This window comes from Haliotis rufescens, unplaced genomic scaffold, assembly GCF_023055435.1.
Source record: "Haliotis rufescens isolate VD_foot unplaced genomic scaffold, xgHalRufe1.0.p SCAF_6, whole genome shotgun sequence".
Taxonomy (NCBI): domain Eukaryota; kingdom Metazoa; phylum Mollusca; class Gastropoda; order Lepetellida; family Haliotidae; genus Haliotis; species Haliotis rufescens.
The window spans coordinates 38,625,708-38,651,452 of record NW_025964334.1 but is presented as its reverse complement, the minus strand read 5'-3'; the positions used below and the strand labels follow the sequence as shown (position 1 = coordinate 38,651,452).

The 25,745-nt window shown below is 38.0% G+C and overlaps 1 protein-coding gene and 1 non-coding gene across 4 annotated transcripts; one reads left to right on the top strand and one right to left on the bottom strand.

The window, feature by feature from the left end:
- The first annotated feature begins 19 nt into the window (after positions 1 to 19).
- On the top strand, positions 20 to 16,082 carry LOC124145821 (RAD51-associated protein 1-like). Of its 3 annotated transcripts, XM_046515765.2 has the most exons (9): positions 20 to 145; positions 2,913 to 2,929; positions 8,366 to 8,412; positions 9,336 to 9,453; positions 10,384 to 10,520; positions 11,102 to 11,374; positions 12,635 to 12,865; positions 15,261 to 15,428; positions 15,648 to 16,082. In XM_046515765.2, exons 2-9 carry the CDS (start codon positions 2,925 to 2,927, stop codon positions 15,776 to 15,778), a joined length of 1,110 nt encoding a protein of 369 aa, XP_046371721.2. In that variant the 5' UTR covers positions 20 to 145; positions 2,913 to 2,924; the 3' UTR covers positions 15,779 to 16,082. The 3 variants fall into 3 exon arrangements, with proteins under 3 accessions (XP_046371721.2, XP_046371720.2, XP_046371719.2); XM_046515764.2 differs by lacking the exon at positions 2,913 to 2,929; XM_046515763.2 differs by lacking the exons at positions 20 to 145; positions 2,913 to 2,929; positions 8,366 to 8,412 and having other exon boundaries at positions 9,230 to 9,453.
- Positions 16,083 to 18,432: 2,350 nt separating this feature from the next.
- Positions 18,433 to 18,506, bottom strand: Trnan-guu. The gene has a single exon. It is a non-coding gene; the product is annotated as a tRNA-Asn (tRNA).
- Positions 18,507 to 25,745: the final 7,239 nt, after the last annotated feature.

Here is a 25,745-nt window from a genome sequence, read left to right as displayed (position 1 = left end):
GTAACTAGCTTTACTTCATGAAAAGGAGGGAATTTCAGTCTGCTACAGTAAAACATAATATATAAGAAAGGTTAACATTTACAGGACGTTTCTACGGCACTGACATAAACGGTTAAATAGTGATGTCAACACGTAGATCAAAAAGGTAATCTGGATTTGTGACAGTTAGTTAGATAAGTAACGACAGCAAGGCACAAACAAGTGCCTGGTGTTCTGACCGCTGTGGAATCCCGTGACTGCAGTGCAGGAACGGTACAAAAGTGTACCAATGGTTAAGTGGTAATGGTGTGACATTTGAACAGCTGTTAGGAGGCTCACACCTCTTTAGATTTCTTTTTTTAACCAATCAACTTTTTCGGTCAGCCTGCCACATGATATTTTGACGTAATTGGATATTTTTTATTTGTGTTGTGAGCAACATTTGGTATGTGTCCAGAAAGAAACAAACTGGGCCTAATCAGAGACTCTGGCCTTAGGCTTCCATTTTATCTTTTGTCTGTACAGGGAATTTATGTCAATACATTTGATGACTATTTGTTTAACTATGGTTACCTTTAGCCTGTTCCTACGGAGCGTGTAGTTATCACACGCTTATATTTGCTAGCTTATAGGCCTACTATGTTCCTCTTGGACCCGTTCAATACAGCGACCATAACATAGGCTTATAGTAGTTGGCACTGTCCCAAGTGATTTCGTTCTGACTAACTATATAAATATCCTCATCAGAAGTTTTGAAATTCATCTAGACCTGCTCAGAGGCTGATATTTTGCTGAAGTCTGCACTGCAGAAAATGTCAGTGAATATTCCCAAACTGGAGTTAAAAGATTCTGTTTTCATTTTAATATAGTTAATGTTTTAGCTTTGTCGAGGTGACTTGTATTTCATTGATATTTGACCAATGAAGAGGAAAATCAGAGCTCCAGATAAGCTTTTGGTTTTGTGGGTATTTTACCCATGCATTTTAAAATCATTGGGTATCAGTAATTCTATCTGGGTATTCAAATTTCTGTTTCCAACTAGTTTAATTTTTACACATGTGGGTATTTGAGTTAAATATTTAAAAACACTATTCATCTAGTCCCTGCAAACTGGTTTCGTGTGGGTTCGAGAGCTTTATAGGACTCAAAAATACCACGATACTTCCACAAGAAAGTGTGATGGCAAATGATCATGATGTAACTGTCATCGTGGAGTTTGGCAAGGTTGGCGGAATGCCCGTTTATAATTTCAAAATAAGTTGCTGATTTGCTAATCAAATACGCAGGGTTACTTCACAATATTTTGATGATACGCACAAGTTTTATTTTTGTAGCGTATCTGTAATGTTCGTTGTGTATTTGATATGCTTGGATCTTATTTTACTGCGTATTTCTGCATTTCTGATGCGGATTTTACGAAGATACGCAGCTTATCTGGAGCTCTGAAAATACTTATAAACTCTTAGTTTTATATTGTTGCATTGAATTCATCATTTTCATCATGTTCATTGTTAACATGATTAATATACTTTGATGTTTACGATGGTATACATAAAAACTACACACAAAAAACAAAAACAAGTGTATAAAAAAAATAGCCCCAATTTGCCTTCCAAAAAGCACCTATTTGGAATTCTGGAATTTCCTGGGAGTGTAGCAATACATTATTGGTACTGATGTGTTGAAAGATGAAGTGTCACAATATATATTGTATGCGCATGATATGATAATACATCACAATATCTTTAGACAAGTATTGATATTTGTCAACAGTTACATTTTGTTTGTATTTTGTTTAATGCTGCACTCAGCAATATTCCAGCTATATGACGGCCGTCTGTAAATAATCGAGTCTGGGCCAGACAATCCAGTGATTGATGTCATGAGCATCGATCCACGCAATTGGGATACAATGACATGTATCAACCAAGTCACCGAGCCTGACCCCCCCATCCTGTTAGTCGCCTCTTGCGACAAGCATAGTCGCCTTTTACAGCAAGCATAGGTTGCTGAAGACCTATTCTACCCAGGATCTTCAAGGGTCCACCACTTACGTAGCTATGTACATGGTGTATGTGTCCTATGTTTTGCTTGTAGTTTTTCCTGTTACCTAAAGTGAGACCTGCAACCTTTTTGCCATGTCACCTACTGTTCCTATGGGGGGCATGGGTGGCCCTGTCGTCTAAGGCGCCACGATTCGCTGTGCAGAGTTCAGCCCTTGGGCTCGCCAGAAACCTATGATTGTGGGTTCGAATCTCTGTTTGCCACAATTATGTTTCTAGGTTTGTCAGCACCATACCCGTGCTCTTGGGTTTCACTGAAGTGGTAAACGTGTGAGACCTGCATCACTTCAGGCTTTCCTCCCACATTAAGCTGACACGCCACGATATAACTGGAATACTGTTAAAAGCGGCGTTAAACCCAACTCACTCACTTACTGTTCCTATGTTCATGGCTGTGTGAGCTTGTGCTCTTGGTGTGGGATACAGCTAGCAGTATATACCGGTATATCCTTTATATACATGTACCATAAACTTCAGAAATTGTTTAAGACATGTAAGACTAAGAGCTGGTGTAATCATGGTGTTGGGGTTGTAAGGTGATATACATATCTTGTAGGATTTTATTTTGCAACGTGTTATTAGGAAACATGAAAGTTTTATTAAGGTGGATAAAATAAATACGATAAATACGATAACTCTGTTTCTCAGAAGCTTTTACGGAATTTAAACTTGTTAAGACGATTGTCAGGTAATCATGGTAATAGCATTTATTAATCAGTCTGTAACTACCGTATGGTAACTATGGCATCTAGAATGAATATAACCAGGCCTACATTACCCTTGAGCAATGTTGAAAAAACGTCACTAGTTATTCAGTTTTTGTTTGCATGTATATGATGTATTGTTACTTATAAATGATTGTTTTTGCAGAAATAGAACAGAATGAGGTACAGTATTCACTTCTTGATCTTGTCTCTCTGCTCAATGTGTTCTCTAACATGTCTAATGACTAAGCTTGCACATATCTTGCTCTTCTCTGCCAGTAATTCAGTCTCCTAACAACTGCACAGAATGCACATCAACATTAGTGTGGACTAGTTTACCTACCGTATTCGACGTAATAAGCGCCCACGGCGACATTTGCTAATATATTGATTGGCAAGTGAACAATCCCAATTAGCCCCCCTTCCGAATTATCAATGTACACAAGACTTATTTATTCGTGTATAATGCGCACTCGTGTGTTATATTCACCCTTAATTATGGGCAATTAAATTCTGGAAAAATGTATCTGTCGTATAAAAACAGTTCAGACTGTCAGCACAAACCACGAAATTTATCTTTTAACTCTGTTTTTTCCACCAAACTAATATTCTAATAAGAGCCCCCTATTTCTTTATTTTGAGAGCACCCTGGGCGCTTATTACGTCGAATACGGTAATTGCCATTTACAATACCATGGTAAAGTAGTGGTGCATCAGGGACGCTAGGAATGTGGGTATTCCACAGGTTTTCCACTGATTACCTTGAGGTCTTTTCAAACAATAATTACCCTGAAGAGGACGTAAAACAACACTTAGGTTTTTATTGTTTAAACAATGTTACAACATGTACAAGGGTCTTGAATTTGAAGTTAGTACCTCGCCTTATGCATAATGATGACAGCATGCTTATGTAATAGCATGGATTTGTTTCACTTTCTTTGTCTGCCTTAAAAATACTAACCTAAAATCATTAAGTCTGTTGGACATGGTAAAAGTTCTGCTATGGTCATAACAGTGAGTGAGCAGGTCTCCAGCATAATGAACATCCAGGTGCAGCATCCTACTTGTGCTTCATCCCACAATAGGCTGACATGCAGTGATAGTACTGAAATACTGCTCCAAGTGCCATGATGTCACCACTTTATTGAGCTATTGGCTATTGATCCTGTTTTTCATAACGTCATTTGATCAAAATAAAAATTAAAATAGCCTAATTTTAAACTTAACCCACATCACACATGACTTAAAATCCTTGTGAATCAAGTGTACTGATTAATCAAACAGGAAATCAATGAAAAATTTGAAAAATCTACAGTTTTTAATTTTAAACATGTTAAATGTACCGAAAGTCGTCAATGATGTAACAATTTTGATACTGTTATTTAATAAAATTTCCACAATGAAACTGTTGTTTCTGTTGACTGATACAGCTTATTGAATCTTTTACGTATAGGCAAGCAGTTTTTAGTTGCCTTGTCTACTAAGCGATGTATTTGTGAAATTAAATATTGTTTTGAGAAAAAGTATGTTTCTGCTTGATCATGTTGATAAATTATTTCAAATAACAAAGTTCATGTAGTTCTATTGTTTAAATTCATTTTTCAGATTATTGTTATGGTATGCTTTAATAGGTCAAGTGTTTAATAAGGACAATACTGAAAATTAGAATTTTAAAATTAGTATGAGTCACACCAATGATATCAGTGATACCCCACTGACCAGAAACGTTACTCAAATAACAAAAATAAAAAATGCTACGACATTTTCACTTCTTATTACATAAAATCTCCTTAAGTACAAAATCACATATCATATTTGAGTATCATTTCCATGCAATGAAAATTGGATTTCTTAACATGAATGCAAAATAGCATGATTAAAGTATCAAAACCTTTATAAACAGTTTGTGTTTGTGTTACACCAATGACACTTGTCGTTACCCCACATCTCTCCGCACTTGGGGGCGGTCGGGTAGCCTAGTGGTTAAAGCGTTCGCTCGTCACGCCGAAGACCCGGGTTCAATTCCTGACATGGGTACAATGTGTGAAGCCCATCTCTGGTGTCCCCCACCGTGATATTGCTGGAATATTGCTAAAAGCGGCGTAAAACCAAACTCACTCACTCACTCGCTCACTCACTCTCCGCACTTGACGTAGGCATGGCTGCAGGTAGTTCTACATACAGGGATGTGAAATCTCCGCGGAAACGCGGAAAATCGCGTTTTTTAAAACAGTAGTCCTCGGAAAAAATCATCTTCCGCGTAAAAATTAAATAATTTTTTTGAAAAAAACACTCAGAAAAATATGATCGAAAACCGGACAACCATCGCGAATTGTCCTGTTTTCGATCAGATCTTTCAGCCGCATAGGTTTTCGGACATCATACGTTTTCTATCACGAATACTTGCACTATTAAGTTGGATGTGGCGTCACACAGAAATTGTAAATACTCAGAGTCATCTGATGGCTTGTTTTTAAGATAAAGTTGTCTTTTAGCCTGTAAGTGAATAAGATGTTTTACAGTTGTTCATGTGATTAGCGAGAAAACTATGAATGTTTCTTCAGCGTCCAAAACCCCATAACATGGGGATATATGTTGTATTAATGTCTTATGTTTGCAATGGAGTTTTGTTTTTTTCATCAAAAGGTAAGTACAAGGTAAGTTTTTTTTCAATATGCTTCAACATGGGGAAAGGGTCAGACATTGCACGCTTGTGACAGTTGTCCTTGTGTCTGGGGGATGGGGGTTGAAGTTTATGGCAGTATTGCTCCCAGACCTGGCGGGAAGCCAGGGGTGCGAAAGCTATGCCCGATTTTTTAAAAGTACTGATTTAACTTAGAAATTTTACTGCATCTGCCATCTTGTTTATTTGACTTATTGACTTTTGCCATTGACTTATTACATTTCTTGGTGTGAATGTTGTCCAAACTGCACGAAATTGCTTAAAATGCAATCAAATGTTTAAAAAAATTCTGGGTGGGCATGCCCCCATACCCCCTAGACTTTTCCTCTTTTTTCGGGAAATCCTGCTCACATCCCTGTACATATGAAGTGATACATTTTCTAATAAACTTGGAACGATATATCTCCATAAGACCCATAACATAATTATAACAATGGAATTAATGTAAATAAAAACAAATTGATGTCAATTTGTCATTGGCGTAACACTAACTTAAGATATGTTTTATGCTGTTTAAATGATGTTCTTGCAACAAGAAGAAAATATTTATTTTCTGTGATACATGAAAAGAACATTTAAATTACATTTACCTTCTACAATTCATAAAAAGAGTATGTCATTATATCAGTGGCACAACTAATTAAATCTTTGTAATAACACTGGTGTTGTGTGGTAATCATAAATGTTCTTTTGCATCTATTTTTATGATGAGTTTATAAAAAAAACTTATATCAGTTTGTAAAAGCTTTACTTTGACAATAAATACATAGATTTGTTCAATTAGAAGGACCACGTACATTAAGAAATATTGCTAAAGTGTCAGTGGGGGCATGAATTGTGTCAATGGTGTAACAAAATCAATCAAAGTAAGTTACAAGATTTGTGAATGTTTAGGTTTTTTCTGTTTCCTTTCAAGACTTGATCATATTTGAAATGAATCAAATGTGTATTAAACATGTCAAACTATAACTGAACTATTTTATCAGTAACATAATATTTCGAACTATTCATCATATTATGGTCAATGGTGTAACAACATTTGGCATAAGTGTAACATGACACCACTGACCGATACACCACTGACATATTTTAAATATTGATGCATTTTTAGAATAACATCTACTCCAACTGCAGAGAAGCATGTGCTCAAGAAAACAAATTAACAATCTCTATGCATCTAACAAACTAAATCTGTTGATCAGCGCACATGTGATAGATAACAATGTTACACTAAAGACAACAGAAAAAAATATAGTGCAAGTCAAGCTTACAAATTCATTTTAACTGTTCTGCTGCCTGCTCTTCATGTCGTCTGCTACTTTGCCTCATGCGCAGGTGACCAGGAGAAGGGACCATTCAGTTTCTTCTCAATTTTCAAAGGGTGATTACTTTTGTTTCAGGTATTTATGATTTGTTACACCACTGACCATGCTGACAGTGCTTTTTTTTTACGAGCATATAATTGTGTATTCATTTGCTTCAAATAGACTGTAACATTAGGTGATTCATGAGATATAATGACAAGACTATAAATGAGCCATATGAAATAATAAAGTGTTCAAAACATTTCATGTAACAGGAACAAATGTGATGTCAGTCCACTGACAAGACAATTTACTGTATCTGGAATTATTTGAACAATGTTTATATGATTAAATTACATAAAAGGTGATTAAATCTTTTTACTTATATAAATGAATGTATTTGGTAATCAAATCTATTTTCGATTTCCCCCCAAAATTGTCCATTTCTGAGAATTACTCAACTGACCATAAAAAGGACCAATTTTGATAATGACCCTACTACATAGCCGAAGTTACTCCTGTGGTGGCAGGGCTAGTGTGGTTTTCATTTCTTGGTCATGTTGCTTGTTACTATGGTTACTGAATTATCATAAATATCGTAATCGATTACTCTTTTCTCCTGTTAGTTCTTTAGAACAAGTCGTAAAAAATGTTAAAAATGGTTTGCCTACTCATAAAAATATACTTGAGGAAAACACAACTGACTACTTTTAAGCTGACAACTTCTGATCTTGGAAAATAAAACTCCAGCTTTGCATGCTTTGAGCTTGTTGAGCATCTGGTCAATCTTGTCAGATTGTCCTCTGAAACTTGTTGATGGGTGTCAAGTGTTAGAAATAACAGAATAGTAGCGTATCCAGCATGTCGGGGATGGCTGCTGACATGGCTGAGGTATTGGAAGCAAGGGACCTCCTAGATGTTGTGCTCACCTAACTGAAAATCAAGTGAACATATCACTTTCTTATGTTGTGGGGTATTGTTTGTCCGTCACTAACTTTTACACTTTTACCATCTCCTCTTAAATTACAGCATAATGTCTATTATTTGCCTATGGAGCTGAAACTTTGTAGAACATGATCCCAGCTATGGTGTCATAGTCAGACCCATATTGAAAATGTCGTTTTTGACGATTAATTGATCATTTCTACATCGTGTACATACAGCATTATGAAATTTGACATAGTGCAAGTTTGTGGTTGGCCAATTTACATATTTCATAATTTGCTGTGTATTGTGATGTCTAACACAGCTTTAAACCACAACCTTGATCAAGTTCATGTACCTCTCTGCCATTAATACCATGGTAGTCCTGATGAATGTGTAATTATGTCTCCCTACATAGCTGGTTATGTATGTATAAATGTGTGACTGGACGAACATGTTTTGAGGATGTCTGTGGGGTAGAAACTCCTGTTATTTCTTTTGCTGCTGCTTCTTCTTGTTGTATGCCCATCTCATCTTAATATGAACCACTGGTATTGCCAGACTCAGTTATATAATGGTGGCCGTCATACAGGTGGAAAAGTGCTGACTACGTAGGACATATCTCTTTATAGCATTCACTAGTGTCCTATGTTCTGCAGATGTCAGGGAAGTTGTTGCAGCTGTTATTGAATTGGATTACTGTTTCAGAGAGAGAAAGAAAATCAACTATGCAGCTTTTGGGGACGGCGATGACGGTAAGGGACACGCTTGCAGGGTAGTAATTAGGGGATAAGTATGGCGGCATCAGGTGCAAATGAAATTTCCGCCAAAGAATAGAGTACCTTGATCGATGGATGGTTTCAAGTAACTCCAAAAATTATTCTGTTTTACCAAAAGGGTTGTTCACTTTTTCCTCTCCACTTGGTAGAACAGAACCACACAAGACACAAGACATTTTGTAGTTGAAATGTTATATTTGTAGATCATTTTCTGATTTGTATTTATTTAATTTGGTACAGTATCTTAGTAACAGTTCATATATTAAGCAAGTGCATTACAAGTTTCCAATAGAACTTAATAAAAACTAATCTGTATGAGAATGATCATGATGGTGGCTTAACTGAAGTAAGTTGTAGTAGGGCTACAATGATACAGGAAGGCCATGATACGATACGTATCTCGATATTCTGGTCATGATACGATACGTATCTCGATACGCAACTTTATGGGGAAAAAACATGAACAGAAAAAATTACTCAAGCTTTTATTTAGTGTGTGACTGTGATTGATACTTGTACCGAGAATAATAAATGGTGGTGCAATGTCCAACTACTCCACTCTATGTTCTGTTCGTTAACGTCACTTCACTTCAATTCAGGGGCAGTCGGGTAGCCTAGTGGTTAAAGCGTTTGCTCGTCACGCCGAAGACGCGGGTTCGATTCCCGACATGGGTACAATGTGTGAAGCCCATTTCTGGTGTCCCCCGCCGTGATATTACTTGAATATTGCTAAAAGTGGCGTAAAACCATACTCACTCACTCACTTCAATTCAGTAAAAAAATTGCAATTGATATGATCATGACAAACTGTGAGCAGAGTGAGATGCTGTCTCTGGTGCACATTGTGTCAGTTGTCACTTGTCCAGTGTCTGTGCTACTACTTTGTCTGTCCCCGTCAGATGACTTTGCCGACCCAACACCACCTGGAAAGAAGAAATCAACTCTGGCTAACAAAGAGAATAAGGAAAAGAGCAGGAAGTCGGAGAAGGCTGTAAGGCCTGACAAGAACACTCAGAGGTAGAGACATCGTCTGTCATGTGTGCTGGACAAAACTGCCCATTCCATACACCGATTTGTCTTCACCCACATGGGTACAATGTGTGAAGCCCATTTCTGGTGGCCCCCGCTGTGATATTGCTGGAATATCGCATAAAACCATACTTACTCATTATTGATTTGTCTTCAGTAACCCATGCTTGCTGTAAGGCAGGGATTGATTTCACTATATCCAAGCTGCACCAGTGCAGGTAAAACATTGCTAGGGCAGGTTGTACCCAGTGCAGGATATAAAGATGTTAAAAGCCATATACAGATTTCCTCAAAATAAAATACTGGAGCACATTCTCAAGTTTATTTTCTCTTTGAGTTTATTTAATATTAAAACTAACAGAAAATACAGAGTTTAAATTTATGATAAAATGGTGCAGACAATTTTGGATTAATTTACTTGGCTGCACCTGGTGCAGGTGGTTAAACAGAATGAAATCGTACCCTGATTTGGTGACAATGAGGCTCCCTGACTTGACTGATGCATGTCATCGTATCCCAGTTGTGTAGATCGATGCTTATGATGTCAATCAATGGATTGTCTGGTCCACACACACTGCTGTCATATAGCTGGAATATTGCTGAGTGCGGTGGTAAACAACATACAAACAAAAAACAAAAATTATTTGTTCAAGCAATCTGCTAGGAAGTCTGTTTGCATGTATTTGTTTTGTAAAGTTGATACATGTGACATTCTCTTTATCATGTTTATGTCGGACAGTACACAACAGAAAGAAACTTATTGATCTGAAGACAGATCCTGGGTTTGAATCCAATAATCCCATATTACGATCCCTGGTTTGTCAGCACCATACCTGGTCCTGTTTATGACCTGTGTCACTTTGGACTCTGACACTGACTCTGACACACCATGACATACACATCACTCACTGTTTGTAGGCTGTCATTGGAGGAGAAGCTTTTTAAACGAGACCTCCAGGCGGCGCTGAACCTGTCTGCCAATGAATCTCAAGCGTCCAGCGATGGAAGCGAGGTTGTAAATCCTGACGACAAGTCTCATCAGGTCACAGTCACAGGTCAGAGTTCACACATTTTAGTTCACATGTTCTTTTGATGACATATTTTTCAAAATCTGTAGAATGTAGAGTTAGGTTTTAGCCCTCAGTATTAATGCAGAAAACATTTAGATGTCAACATGGTCAATGCTGTCGCCAATTTTTAGTGGCTGTCTTTGTTGACATTATCAATGTTGACTTCATATTCAGGTGAGCTACAGTGCTGTGGCACCACTGACCACAGCCACAAAAAGTGATGCCGGGAAAAGAAGTAAACTGATTTAACATGTTTAAATATAAAACAAAAAATTGCAATTCTGATAAACATGATAACTGAAAAAAGATATGTGGCATCAAATTCAACTCTACCACTTGTAAGTCAACAATGTGAATTTCAGTGCATGGTAGAATTTGTCAGCGGTTTGTTGCCATGTTTGTTAAACTTCCACCCCACAATATATCTCTCTGTGTGTCTCGCTCGTTCGCTCACTCACTCACCACACACACACGCCACACGCCACACGCCACACGCCACACACACACCAGACACATACATTCAGGAATATATTGTCTTATGTCAGCATGTTTTCTATGTCTCCTAGTTGAGAGTGCCCCGCCACCTTCTTGCATCAAGACTTCGGTGACAGAATCAGATGGAAACACTGAACTAGTGGAACAACCAGACCCTGACTTCAAGCCAGGTTCAGACCATCAGTTGCAGCATGTCAGCGCGGCAAGGAAGTGGCCAGCCGAGGAGGAGGAAGTCATACAAGTCCTTGAGTCAGACATCTTGTCTGGCGAGCAGCCTTCCAAACGGAGGCGAGTCACAGCAAGTCCACCGAAGAAATCAAAATATGTGGACAGTGACTCTGAAGGTAAACATATACATTCAGCTACGGTTGCCTTGTACACCGTCAAATTTTGATACAGGTATTCTGTACAGTTTCTGTTAGGTGTTAAAACTACGGGTTAAGGGAACGATTGCCTGAGAAGAAGAGGGGACCAAAAAGTATAAAAAAAGCGAGGCGACCCATATTGCTCTCAAACATAGGGTCACTTCCTGTTATTGCTGTCCGGGTTTGGCAGTCTGCAGGACACAATATGTTTCTCATAGTGTAGCGATACAGACATTGACAATAGTGTTCAATTGAGATTATTACACTTTGAACATATTTGTTAACCTTTTATGTGCTTATCATGTCTAGAAGGCAAACCTTCGTTAACATATGTTGTTTTGTGTCAACAATAATACTTAAAGTCTTAGAGAATAAATCTGAAGAAATCTATAAGAACCAACTCATTCACAAGCTTAAAATGTGTACTTGGATATACTGTCTGGTGTCATTTATCTGTTTATAACCAACAGGGTTAGAAATAACCAAGTTCACCAAAATGGTATGTGCACTTGTGAAGATATCTATTCTTGCGTACCAGTGTATTGTTTCCGTCATCCGGACGGCATAGTTGATGTCATTTGAATCTCGGGGAATACAAGGATGCTGAAACAAGGACTGGCCGGCTCAGAGTCAGCATACTGTGTCTGAGAGGGGTATTCGTGTTAAACTGGCATGGTATCTCGGTGGGCGAGCACTATTTAATCGGCATTAGTCTGGACCAGCTATATACCAGCTTAGTATGCACGTCGCTATATAAGTGCAATAATCTTGAACGTGACATTAAACCCCATGTCACCTCACCTCACCTGTAAACCTCCCCTGGTGATACTAGGGTGCTGTGTTTCTGTTTAGTTCAACACTGCAGTCAGCAGTAACACAGTATCAGGACAACATGTAAATAATCAAGTCTGGAACAGACAAACCAGCGAACAGTCATCAGAATACTGTTGGAATATTCCTTCATGTTTCATAAATTAACATTCACATGACACCAGTCCTGTAGGGAGTCATGATGCAAGGGTGGCCCGGTCGTCTAAGGAACCACAATACTCCTGGGTTTGAATCCTGGTTCATCCTAAAAACAATTCTAGATTTGTCAGCACCGTACATGTGCTCAAGGACCTGCCTCACTTCAGGCTTTCTTCCCACATCAAACTGACACGCCATGAAATACTGATTTAAACCAGACTCACTCAAACATTTATGGTAGAAATAATCCATTTGTATTATTACTGCCAGGGAGTGAGTTCGAGGCGGACAGTGATAGCGATAGCGACCAGAGTTTTGATGAAGGTGATGACAGCGACTTTGATGATGGCAGCAAATCCAAGTCTAAAGCCAGCAAGGTCCTGTCTACAACAATGAAGCCTGCAGCGGTAACCAAGACAAAACCGGCTCCGGCTGCTGCAACCAAGACAAATCCTAATCCTGCTGCTGCAACCAAGACAAAACCTGCTCCGGCTACAAAAGGTAAAAGTGAAAGCAACTGTTAATATATATTTCTTGTGAAACAGTGTGAGGTTTCAAATTTATCATTACATCTTCCTGAGGCAAGATAGTTAACTGACTAAAGTTTCTACTCTTGCCGAACTAGGCAAGAATTTCTAGTTATGTCCCTTTTATGTCCTTCCTATTGACCATTTAGGTTCAAACAAAATGGCAGTGCCCAGTCAAGACAATCTGATCTATAATCGAGATCTATGTGAGCATCAAATCACGTGAGCACCTTGATGAAAACATAAAAAGATTTGAAAACTATCTGCCGACTCTGAGTTGGCAGTTCACATGCTTTGCTAATCCTGCAATCAACCGAAATCTGCACGGCAGTTTACGAACCGGATGTCGATTTCGTTACGCGATTTTGATTGGACTATGTATTGACTCATTAGTCCAGCCAAAATATAACCCCCTTGCCTCAGGTAGATAGTATTATTATGACATGTTGAATCAATGATGCCATTATCCCCATGTACCAAACATTGCAGGTTTCTCTTTCTGGCAAATCACAAAATTCAAAACAAACTTTTTGTTGTTAGTGAAGACAATGCATGAAGTCATGTGGATTGATATAGTGAATCAACAATGAATTGTCATCAGTACACACTACTTGCATGACACATGGCTCTGTATTTCGGAATAAATAGTCGCTACAAGAAATTAAGTCAGCTCGCAATTGACACGAGATTATCATGACACCAGGATGTAGAGGTGAATTCTGCTTGGCCATGTGTGCTAATTGTGAAGTACCAGCTGTCTGGCCTGCAGGTCAGTACAAGGATGCTGACAAGATAACTGACAGCTGTATCACAATCTGTTTCTTCCCTTCAACAAAGTTTCCAAATGCAAAGATTTGGATCCACCCAAGTTTAATTATGTATCACTCATAATGACTGTCATCACTCTAGCCTAGCCTTTTTAACAGGCGCTTCAAAAGTGTCTGCCTTTTCTTTAAAACAATTATCATTATTATATATGAATTGACACAACATGTTTCAAGGTGTTTCTATAGCCATTTTTACTGATTGAACCTCAAAGATTTATGAATAACTAAATTCTGTGCATGTGACCTTCATTCAATTCAGTAACAGAAACACTCAAGTAGTTCTGCAGAGTGTCCTGCAGCTGTCATCATTACTTTATTTAAGTGGCTTTATATATTTCTGTTCACATTCGGTGAAGCACAAGGAAGCCATATTTGTTATTGTGATCGACAAGGAATGGAACATATTTTTCAATGCTTAAGTTTTAAATGAAGTAAAACTGATTATACCCAGATACTATAATGCCTTACTGCACACCTAAATTACCCCACATAGTTTGAGTATTAGCAGCCATTAAATTAAAACCTTGCACAAACCAGCTAGCCCCAGCCAGTTTGTTTAATGTTAAGATCCAAAGGGATAGTTCAAATTTCAAATGTTTTCAAGCATTTCCGTCTGTATATTTCCTTACAGGATTAAGTAAATTGTTAACCAGTCTATTTAGTAACCTCATACCGTAACAACAACTGTAGGTTCCTGGTACCGCAGAATACCTACAGTGGATACTAGTGATGACTTTATTTGTCATACTTATGTCTTATGTCTGTGCATCACGTCAGGGATGCCTCCCACCAAGCTGACACTAGGTCTCGTTAATCCGACACTCGTTAATCTGACAATCGGCTTTATCTGACACAAATGATGGGAACCGATTAAATCAGTGCCATTTAGACTGGTTAAACCAACAGTCTTGCACTCCGACTCTGACACACCTAATTTGCAATGAATTGCTGAAATCACTCATCTTGTTAATCCTACACAGCGATCAGCGATAAACAAAACAGGATTAATTACATGCCTAGATTACCTCAATCTCATTAAAATCGGATACACGCTACTGCTGAATACATCCCATTACATGTCACGTCAGAACGACCTTTCGCGAACTTTGACCGACCAATGAAATTACAAACAGGAAGTTGACATTAGCCACTAAGAAAGGAGCTTTCTTAAGCATTGCGGCACTAGTTTCAAATTGTCCACTTCCATTCTAGACTATGCTTTGAAAAATATTTTGAATCAGTCATACACTCCATAACAAACTTTAGAGGTTGCATGATTAGAAAACATATTCTGCTAACAATGCAACATAACAATATGAATATTTCCTTTTTCCCTTTTTAATTTCAAGTTGTTTGAATCATTATCTATCGTGTAATTGTCCTATTTTCGATCATGAACGTTGATACTACCTAATTTCATTTTTTATCCGACATACTCGTTAATCCGATGTAATCATATGCAACCAACAAGTCGGATTAACGGGACTTGACTGTAATTGAAACTATTCATTTTGACTGTGAATAACTGCATTGTGTCCACAGGAACAGGCACAGCTCAAAGGCCTGCCACAAAGCCTCAACTTCAGTCAACCACTGGCAAGACAACATCAGTTGTACGGAAAACAGTTTCCTTACCAAGCGTTGCTTCAGTCTCTCCACAGAGCAGAATGAAAGGCATCCCAGGACACAAGACATCGTGGACACCACCAGGTGAGCCTTGCTGATCGTGAGGGACACATTTGTCTTGTATATCCCTGAATATCACTGCTTGATTTGATCTCAGGCACTACAGAACATTTTCTGGCATCAAGTGCCTGTGGTTTTGTTTATTTGAATTTTAAATAATCTGGACTCACAAATAGTGTTTTTTTAAATTTATTAAGCCTTGCACCTGTTATTTGTAGTCAACTCATGTTCACTTCATTTCAGCTTCTTCAAGTTCGTGCAAGTCAGCTGTTGGGAGCAGAACTATGACATCCCCCTCTGCTGGCATCCGCCTTGGGCTGTCTCGGAACCAACGGGTCAAGTCCCTTCATCCCTCTCTACAAGTACAACAGTGACAGAGGCAAGACGAGTACAACAGTGACGGGGACAAGACGAGTACAACAGTGTTGGGCTAGTCAAGTCCCTTCATCCCTCTCTACAAGTACAACAGTGACAGAGGCAAGACAAGTACAACAGTGACGGGGGCAAGACGAGTACAACAGTGTCAGGGGCTAGTCAAGTCCCTTGATCCCTCTACGATTACAACAGTGACAGTGACAAAACGAGTACAAAAGTGACAAGGGCAAGACGAGTACAACAGTGACAGGGGGCAAGACGAGTACAACAGTGTCAGGGGCTAGTCAAGTCCCTTGATCCCTCTACGATTAGAACAGTGACAGTGACAAAACGAGTACAAAAGTGACACGGGAAAGACGAGTACAACAGTGACAGGGGCAAGACGAGTACAACAGTGTCAGGGGCTAGTCAAGTCCCTTGATCCCTCTACGATTACAACAGTGACAGTGACAAAACGAGTACAAAAGTGACACGGGCAAGACGAGTACAACAGTGACACGGGCAAGACGAGTACAACAGTGTCAGGGGCTAGTCAAGCCCCTTCATCCCTCTACGAGTACAACAGATTTTGAAAGAGCAGTCTTGAAAAGTACTTGAATTTGGTGACTGAAAAGGTTTGAACGGCAGACTGGCACGATCTGCCTCCAACTGATTTGCAACGTGACCCACGACATGAGTGATTCACTACCCTTTCGATTGCTCCCCCTGCATCGTATGATGTGACCACGTACCTGCAGCCATCAGGTGCTCTTGTACACACTTTGGGCAGGTAGCAGACACTCACCAAACTGAGCCCGATGCTTTTTGTAGATATTTCCAAAAGATGCATGGATTATTGACATATAGGAAAGTATAGAATCCTGGATAGTTTTGATATTATAACAGTTGTCCCAGTACTTTGTCCAGAACCGCAATGTTCAATTCTGAACAGTAGCTGGTAGACAAGGCCAAGTCCATGTCAGCCAATACTAACGCTGAAAGTTACTAGTAACTACATAACCTTTTTTATTTAATTTTTTATCTCTAATAGAACCCAATGAATATCCTTTTTGTCCCCCGCCGCGCGAAAGCGTGAAGCGGGGGATATAGTATTCACGACCGTCCGTACGTCCCACCTGTTTGTTGCCGCGATATCTCAAGAACTAAACACTGGATTGTCTTCATATTTGGAACTATGGTGTATATACAGACTCCGCAGACACCAGTCGGTTTTGGTGACCTTGACCCCATTTTCAAGGTCACAGCAGGCATATCTGCTTTTGGAGTTGGAAAACGGTGTTGCCGCGATATCTCAAGAACTAATCTCTGGATTGTCTTCCTATTTGGTACTAGGGTGTATATACGGACTCCGCAGACACCAGTCGGTTTTGGTGACCTTGAGCCCATTTTCAAGGTCACAGCAGGTAAATCTGCTTTTGGAGTTGGGAAACGGTGTTGCCGCGATATCTCAAGAACTAATCGCAGGATTGTCTTCATGTTTGGAACTATGGTGTATATACAGACACCGCAGACACCAGTCGGTTTTGGTGACCTTGACCCCATTTTCAAGGTCACAGCAGGCAAATCTGCTTTTGGAGTTGGAAAACGGTGTTGCCGCGATATCTCAAGAACTAAACACTGGATTGTCTTCATATTTGGAACTATGGTGTATATACAGACTCCGCAGACACCAGTCGGTTTTGGTGACCTTGACCCCATTTTCAAGGTCACAGCAGGTAAATCTGCTTTTGGAGTTGGAAAACGGTGTTGCCGCGATATCTCAAGAACTAATCGCAGGATTGTCTTCATGTTTGGAACTAGAAATTAAAACACTAAAATTGACTGAAAATAATGCTGAGAGACAAGTTCAGTCTCAAAATATTTCATTCTCGTGCAGCAAGTATTTTGATGGTCAACAGTATGGCTGCATGGTATTGCTTCCATGGCTGGATACAATAAACCTACACAGTGTCTGATGAGTTATCCAGCTGATGCAGTAAAAAGGTCTTTCAGCATAATGGTGTGCTTAAAAGAAACATGGTAAGCACTGTGGTAGTCCTGAATCATACATATTCAGTACTGAAAGTAATAATAGTTTTTTTAGTAAACCTATATTTGAAAACATTGTTTGTTTGTTTTTGTATTTATTTGAAACACTGTTGAAAAACATATCCTGGGATAGACACAGTTTTGTTAGTCCAAGACAAGTGTAAATCTGGTAAGACTATGTTTTTTTTCTACCAAGTCTAGTACAGAACCAGTTGTCTGGTGTAAGCTGCAGACCCTACCCCTATCATTATGAAGCTGTGAATATGTTAGCTTAAGTAAGTGATTGAGTGCACAAGAATTCAAAGCTGTACCCTAACAACATTCACGACCCTTTGGTTACAGGGATGTGTTCAGTTTCATGTGTTATATATAGTTTTATATTTATGGAGTTCCTACTTGTAGATCATGACTCAACCACTGAAATAAAAAGAATATGAATACAAAGTTGTTGTGTTTTAATAATATTGTCAGAAACTATTTTTAAAAACTCTGGTTGTATTAACTATCTTCGTTAACAATTCATTTCTCTCTAAAACAAATGACGGTCTTCTGCAGAATATGAATAAATGAAACCAAATATATTTCAGAACATTTGTGAAATAAAAGATGAAAAAAAAAATTACTACGTCCCTGGGTGGGCTCGAACCACCAACCTTTCGGTTAACAGCCGAACGCGCTAACCAATTGCGCCACAGAGACATGCTGCCAGCGGAGGTATTCGAGACCACCCGTGTCATACGTCACCACTCGCGCCTTTCCGTAACCTGCATAAAGAGTTATCCCGGAATGACGCGAGTTGGTCACGAGTGATTCCGGGACAACCTGCTTACGGACAGGGAGGCAGGAGTAGGAGTGACTTCCAACTGCACTTGCTGTTTGACAAAATAAACACCTCAACCTGCAATCTTAGTCACGGAAGAAAGGACATTTGCCGGGCAAACATCCTCGCACTCAAATAAGTGCCACAACCAACATTGATGCATTCCCAGTAAACCCTGGCAAATTTCTTGTCAATTTCCCCATGACCTGCCATAGCACATATTTCGTTTCGCGACACACTTTTCGCTCACCTGATCCATGCCATTACACTGGCTAGGTGGGAGGTGCACCTTTCAACCCTCCCGTGAAGATCCTGGTGAGAACTGGTCGTCCGCAACCCATGCTGCTTGTCGCAAGATACGACTAACGGGATCGTGTGGTACGGCTCGCTGACTTAGTTGATGCATGTCATGGTCGATGGTCATGATATCAATCATTGGATAGTCTGGTCCACACTCGATCTTTAACAGGCCGCCGTCAAACAAAACAAAAACAAACAAACAAACCAAGTTAACCTTGCACAGATTACAGGCATTACGGTACTCAAAATACATTAGAAATCCTTAATATAAGCACTAATTCTAAATGTGAGACAAATGCAATATATTAAGGGCGTATTTAGTTGTGATATAGTCCATGGTGGTGATAATATTGTTGTGGATATAGGGGAGGTAACTCCAATCTTGTGAGAGACTAGTTCACCACCAACAATTTTTTCAAAATAACACTTGAAGCAGCACATACATCAATCTCTAAAATGGCACAGTAAGGGGCTAATTGCAATGCAAAACGCCAAGTGACGTGCACTTGTCTCCCAGTACTGTGCACCACAACAAACAAACCTCGCAACGAGTAGCCATAACATGAACCTGTCGTATATTAGTTCGTTTCTCAAATTAATCGAAATAAACAAGAAACAGTCATGTGCTCCTAAAACTAACCGGCATTATACCATAACTTTAACCTTTAATTCAGTTGATGTCATGCCAGCTAATTTAGTAAACTAATGAATTTCGAGCAGCTGTTCTCGCTATTCAGCCTGCAGACTGACACGTGCGTGAACCCAACCAAATCACGTGAGGTATACTTTGTTTGTCAAACTTTTCATTTCTGGACCCATAAGTTGCAGACTCAATGCCTTAAATGGATGCCACTGAAATATAAAAATGATTGCTTCATGTTGACATTTGCCCCACCTTCTAAACGCTTGTAGAATGGCAACAGATTCCGCTGCAGAGACGTTCACTCAGAAAGAAGTATTTTCAAAAAATAAATTCACGTACTGTATGAAAATATGTAAGTCAGATAGATATGATGAACATTAATTATTAATTATCTTATATATTGTAAATAAGTAATGATTACTTTAGTTGGTCTTCAGCAACCCAAGCTTGTCATAAGACGCGACTAACGGGATCGGTTTGTCGGGCTCGCTGACTTAGTTGAAGCACGTTATCATATCCCAATTGCGTAGTTCGCTGTTAATGGTGTCACTCACTGGATTGTCTGGTCAAAACTCAGTGATTGCTGTCATATAGCTAGAATATTTTCTTGGTGTAGCGTTAAACAAGAAACCAAAAAACATTTTTTGAAACAAACTTGTCTGTACTTACCATTAGGTCCGCTTCGATGGGCAAAAAAACAAACCGTTCATGGCCTATCAAATATTTCATACCTTGTTACTTGTACTTTGTTGTTGTTTGTGGCTGTGTTTTATTTATTTGTAGGTCATTAACAGTGGATATTCTCACGATCGTACCAAACTGAGAAAGACATGTTTTATTGACTGACTGCATTATTCAATGATGAAACCTCCCGGGTGTTAAATAGCAGAACCCCCCGGATTGTGACCATGTGATCAAGACTCTACGTTTATAACTAGTAAAATGGATATTTCTTGAAAAGCGCACTTTGCTGTTCTTGTCATTACTGTCAGCAATATTCCCTATCGGCGGAATTGCTTGTTGTCACTTAAGAAGCATTACACACTTGCAACTATCTTCGTTAATTAATCATCGCGATATTTCGGGATTCTAGTTCAAGCATCTTCCCGAGGCAAGTTTACTTACTTTAAAAGTCCAGTTTCAACCCTTTCCAAACTAGGCTGGAATTTCATGGTTCGGTCGTAGCGCCACCAGTGGCTATAACGAGTTATGTCCCTTCTATGTCCCCCACCATTGACCAAACAGATTCCACGTCTGATATCACTTGCATTTGCTTCAAACAAAATGGCGGCGCCCCGTGAAGACGATAATCAAGATCTATATTGTAATAAAACGGGTCTTACTTCGCGAAGTGCATCAAATCACGTGAGCACCTTGATTAAAAACATGAAAAGATTATAAAACTATCTGTTAACGCCCAGTTGACGGCAGACATGCTTTGCAAAACCTGCAATCGCCCGAAATCTGCACGTCAGTTTACCAACTGGATGTTGATTTCGTTACGTGATTTTGATTGGACTATGCATAGACTCGTTAGTCCAGCCAAAAAATATATGTGGACTTTTATGGTCAGTTAACTCCCTTGCCTCGGGAAGATATTTTCAAGTGGCGGGGGCTATTGACCTTTTTCACACTTCGCTACTTCCGGTTTGAAAGCGAGGATTGGAGAGCAGAAGGTGAAGGCTGGATAGCACATGAAACACATGGAGATGTCAACAAGGCACGCAATCGGGACAAACTGTGACAATTTAACCATCCCGGTACATTTATCGTAAGTATTGAACATTATTCTTATTGACAAACTATTCTACTGTTATCTGGTCTCCTTACCGATATAAATTTGAATCTGGCCGTTCTGTTGTGATTTCAATTTAAAATATCCATGACCACCTGGTAACTCCCAGTGCAGTTTATGGTAGCTGAACAGACTTAATACAAATGCTACTGAAATCTTGTAAAGAATAATTCATTGTTTACACACCATTAAGCCAAACTATTTATTGTGAGTTTAAATAACTTTGCGGGTTATATTTGAAGTCGAAATATTGACCTTTTGACCATATCTAGATATATGTCAGAAACTAACTAAATTGATATGTTGATATAATGTATCCAATTGTAACCTACTGAGAATTTACAATCGTAACAAATCAAAAGTTTGCATCAGTTGCGTATTTGATGTAAATTGTAATGGACTCAAATGCATTCCAATAAAATATTAGACCTCTCGATCTACTTGTCAATGTTGACAGATTAGATAGCATGAGGTGTAATATTTCAACTGAATTATTACATAAAGGGTGTGTAAATATTTAAAGTAAAGTACAGTTTGATCTGCAATTTTGGTAACAATTAATATTTCTACCAAAATGATATTTACTTTACTGTACCAATTTAATCATGTCATGAAATGAACAAAAACCCAACTAATTAATGTCCAGTAAATGTTCAATCTACATTTGATCTTTATATAATTTACAGAAACAGATAACTCTTTAACAGTTTGTATTCAAATATTTCAAATGCATAAATTGATATTGACATTACTAAAAACTTAAAGTATAAAAAGAATTATTTTTAATTCCCATGCGTATTGCAATCATAACTCATTAATTCCCTTTGTTTAATTGTGAAACCCATCTGGTTTTATGTCCACAAACATGTTTTGAAACTTTTAAAACAAAAAGATTTCTTTTGTGCAAGCAATTGCCATGTATTATTGATTATTAATCATATCAATTTATATATAAGAATATAGTTGTGCTTACTGTGTCATTTGCAATAATTATATTGTTATGATGTAATATTTTACTATTGTTAACAATCTTTAGAACTTTAGTTTATTTCAATCAAGTCAAGTGGTGTGATCATTTTGATATTTTTTTATAATTCAATCAAAACGAGAAAAATAAAAAAATGTAAATACATAGAAGAAATTTGTTTTCCTTGTCAAATAACGATGATAGCATGAATTTATCTCATGCTCCTTGTATGCATGCTCCTTGTGAAAATTCATTCCATTTCTTCTTCGAATGTACCTTATATGATGATTTTAGGGAGCCATTACTGACAGCTATCGATAATCTTGGAGGACAAAAAACTCTACATAGTATTCTTTTTGGTGATCCAAACTTAGATGTTTTCCTGAATACAAAAATATTCTTGTCTGTACACAAATTTATAGAAACGACTAACAGATTCAGTAGCTAGCATATTATTGTTTCCAAACTGTTATTCATTAATATTGTTAAATCTATATTCAACACTAAAATGTATAATATTAGGATATGTATGAGATGCACACTGTCTTCCCTTTCTAGCACATTTTACATATCCTTCATATGAGCACTGTATATATATTGCGCACTATGTTTCCACAATGGGAAGCTTCAACTGTAAATTGTTCATTTTCATTATGCAATATTATGTATAACTGTAAATAGGGAGAAGGCGGTAATAAGTGCTGCCCTTTGTCTTTTTGGACAATAAAATATGTTTAATAATATTTCATCTTGTGATCTGACAAAGTTAATATTTTCAAGTCAAGATATCAACTTTAGTAAACTACATGAAGGGATAAACATTGCATTTGACAAAATAAATTCAAGTCTTATATTTTCTTTGTGATCTTCATGACCTTACTCAGAAAACCATAGTGTCAATGAGGCAGACTGACTGTAGGTGTGACAAAACGTGATATTTCACCTGATTTTCACTCCAGCAAAAGTATGTTTTCAACATGGTTAGACTAAACAAAGTATTTCATGATTAAAGACATACCGGTAATGCAAATATCAAAACGTGTTTCATTTAAACAAGAGTGAATTTCTGTGTGACATTGATATAAAGAGCTTTAGTACACTGTCATTAAATTGATGCATCTGTTGAGTTTACTGTTTACAAAGAATATACTGTTTGAGTTTTCGACATATCAGATGAATTGATGCCTTCAAGATTGTTCGTAGCATGTAATGTTACACACTGTGATTAAATTTCCTTAAACTTCTCTATTTCAGAAGAATGTTGTTTTCTAAATAAGCAATATTTTGAGAGAAGGTGAATATGCATTGTTTACAAAAAATGTTATTGAAGTAGGAATATTATTACAATATTATTGAATTATTCATTTCAGGCCAGCCAGTCAACACAATGAAGTACTAGTATCCGGTGACGGATGTCTGGAGGAGCTTTCTGCTGACAGTAACACAATGGTTACAATGTGCGTCCTGTCAAAGGACGAGGAAGTGAAAAGCCATAATCATTTAATCAACAAATGTGCTTCCTGTCATATTTCACTTAAATAGGACGAGGAAGTGAAAAGCCTTATTCACTCACAAATCAACATGGCCAATATTTATCGGACACTGAAAAAGCACTTTGTACCATTTGTTTACAAGCAAGAAAATTATTTCCTCCTGGAATTTAATTAGGTGCTTTTGACTGACAAAGACACCCAGTCCATGTTTAGTTTTGAAAACATATATTGTGAGAAATAAAGATATGAAAATTTTGGTTTGTTTTTCTTTGTTAAATATGAGAAATCCAGATTGTTCCATCAACATAATTTGTACCGATACATATATTTTATCTTGGCTTGATTACCAATTGAAGTTGATTCCTTTATGTCTTTTGTTATTTTATCTGTACTCATATCTGATCAAGACATTTTCAAACTATTCAGGATAAATGTATTAGTAGCTTCCTTTTGATATACAATTACCTATCATCATACAGGATTAGGTGAGGGTGTTCAAGAAGTTGGTAGTTGTATCAATTCTTATATTTCTTCAATTTCATACATTATTTATATTTATCAGTTTTTAGTTTCCCTTTAACTTATTTTAAACAGTTCACACATTATTACTTTTGTCGTGCACGGTGCAATCTCAATCGGCAATAATCATTTAAGTAAGTGATGTTTGAAAGTATCATCTGTCATTGTACACACTGAATAGAGTTATCGCCCCTTCTGAATATTTATTTTGACACACACGAATTATTTTCATAATTAACATTGTAATATGTTAGAATGAAAATCTTAGCAGAAACAGTGTCTTTTGTCAACTGGACTCATGGCAAAACGTTGTGCGTTGTGCAGCAAACACCACTATTATGAAACGTGAAATAAACATGATCTCAATCTTGATCTAGAGTTCGCCAAGCCACGCAATGACTGAGCAATTTTGCAAAAGGAAACTGACGTGTTTCATGTTATGCGGTTTATTTACGATACAAAACTTCTGTCATTGAATGTCCTGTCACATTGTATCTATATGCCGACGAGGTTATGATAAAACAATCTATTTCTGAAATACGTATCTCGAAATGCACCTTTCGATTCACTTCCGGGATCCTGACAGCAAAATGCTAATTCCAGTGTATTACAGGCATATTTTAGTTGGACCTCATGATTTAATGTGAAATATCTTCTGTATTAGATTCAGAGGATACCATTTTTTGTTTGTTTAAAATGTCCATCAGTGAAATGCACAACATGCTGTCTGTTCCCTATGAGCTGATGCGACTCTCACTGCATGGAGCTATGCTCTCCAAGCCTCGTTTTCGATCCAAGATGGCGAAAGTGTGAAAAAGGTCAATAGACTGTTCTTAATGAGGCCTCATGAATATTCATATCTAACCAGAACGAGGCTACCGTAGGCAAAGTCACCTTATATAATGGCAAAATCTAAACGTACTTCCTGAGTTCACATTTTCGTTCGTGGAACACTATATTTATAAACTGTCCGTTAGCTCGAGAAAATCACAGATGGGAAAGGGCTACAAATACTTGTCTGAAGCTTATATCCACGGCCTGAAGGGCGAGTAATCGCTGTTCTTCAATAGCCTACACAACACAATAAGTCGTATGACGTAGATATCTAGGCTAATGTTTACGACGTTGCCCGGCAGTTATTAGGGGAAGCTACTCTAAGTCATAACTTTGAAATGCTATCAGGGGAAGTCATTCACGTTAAATACCAGCAAGAACAAAACAGAAGACTCAACTTATAAGGTGTCAAGGTTTCAAATCCTTCAATTCCGATTCGAAATTCTTCAAGCAAGCGGCATATTGATTGAGCTGGAAAATCTAGATTATACGCAATCATAAGCATATGCTGGATGTAGTAGATAGTTCTACTACAGTAGATTTTTTGTATTATTAACGTGATACAAT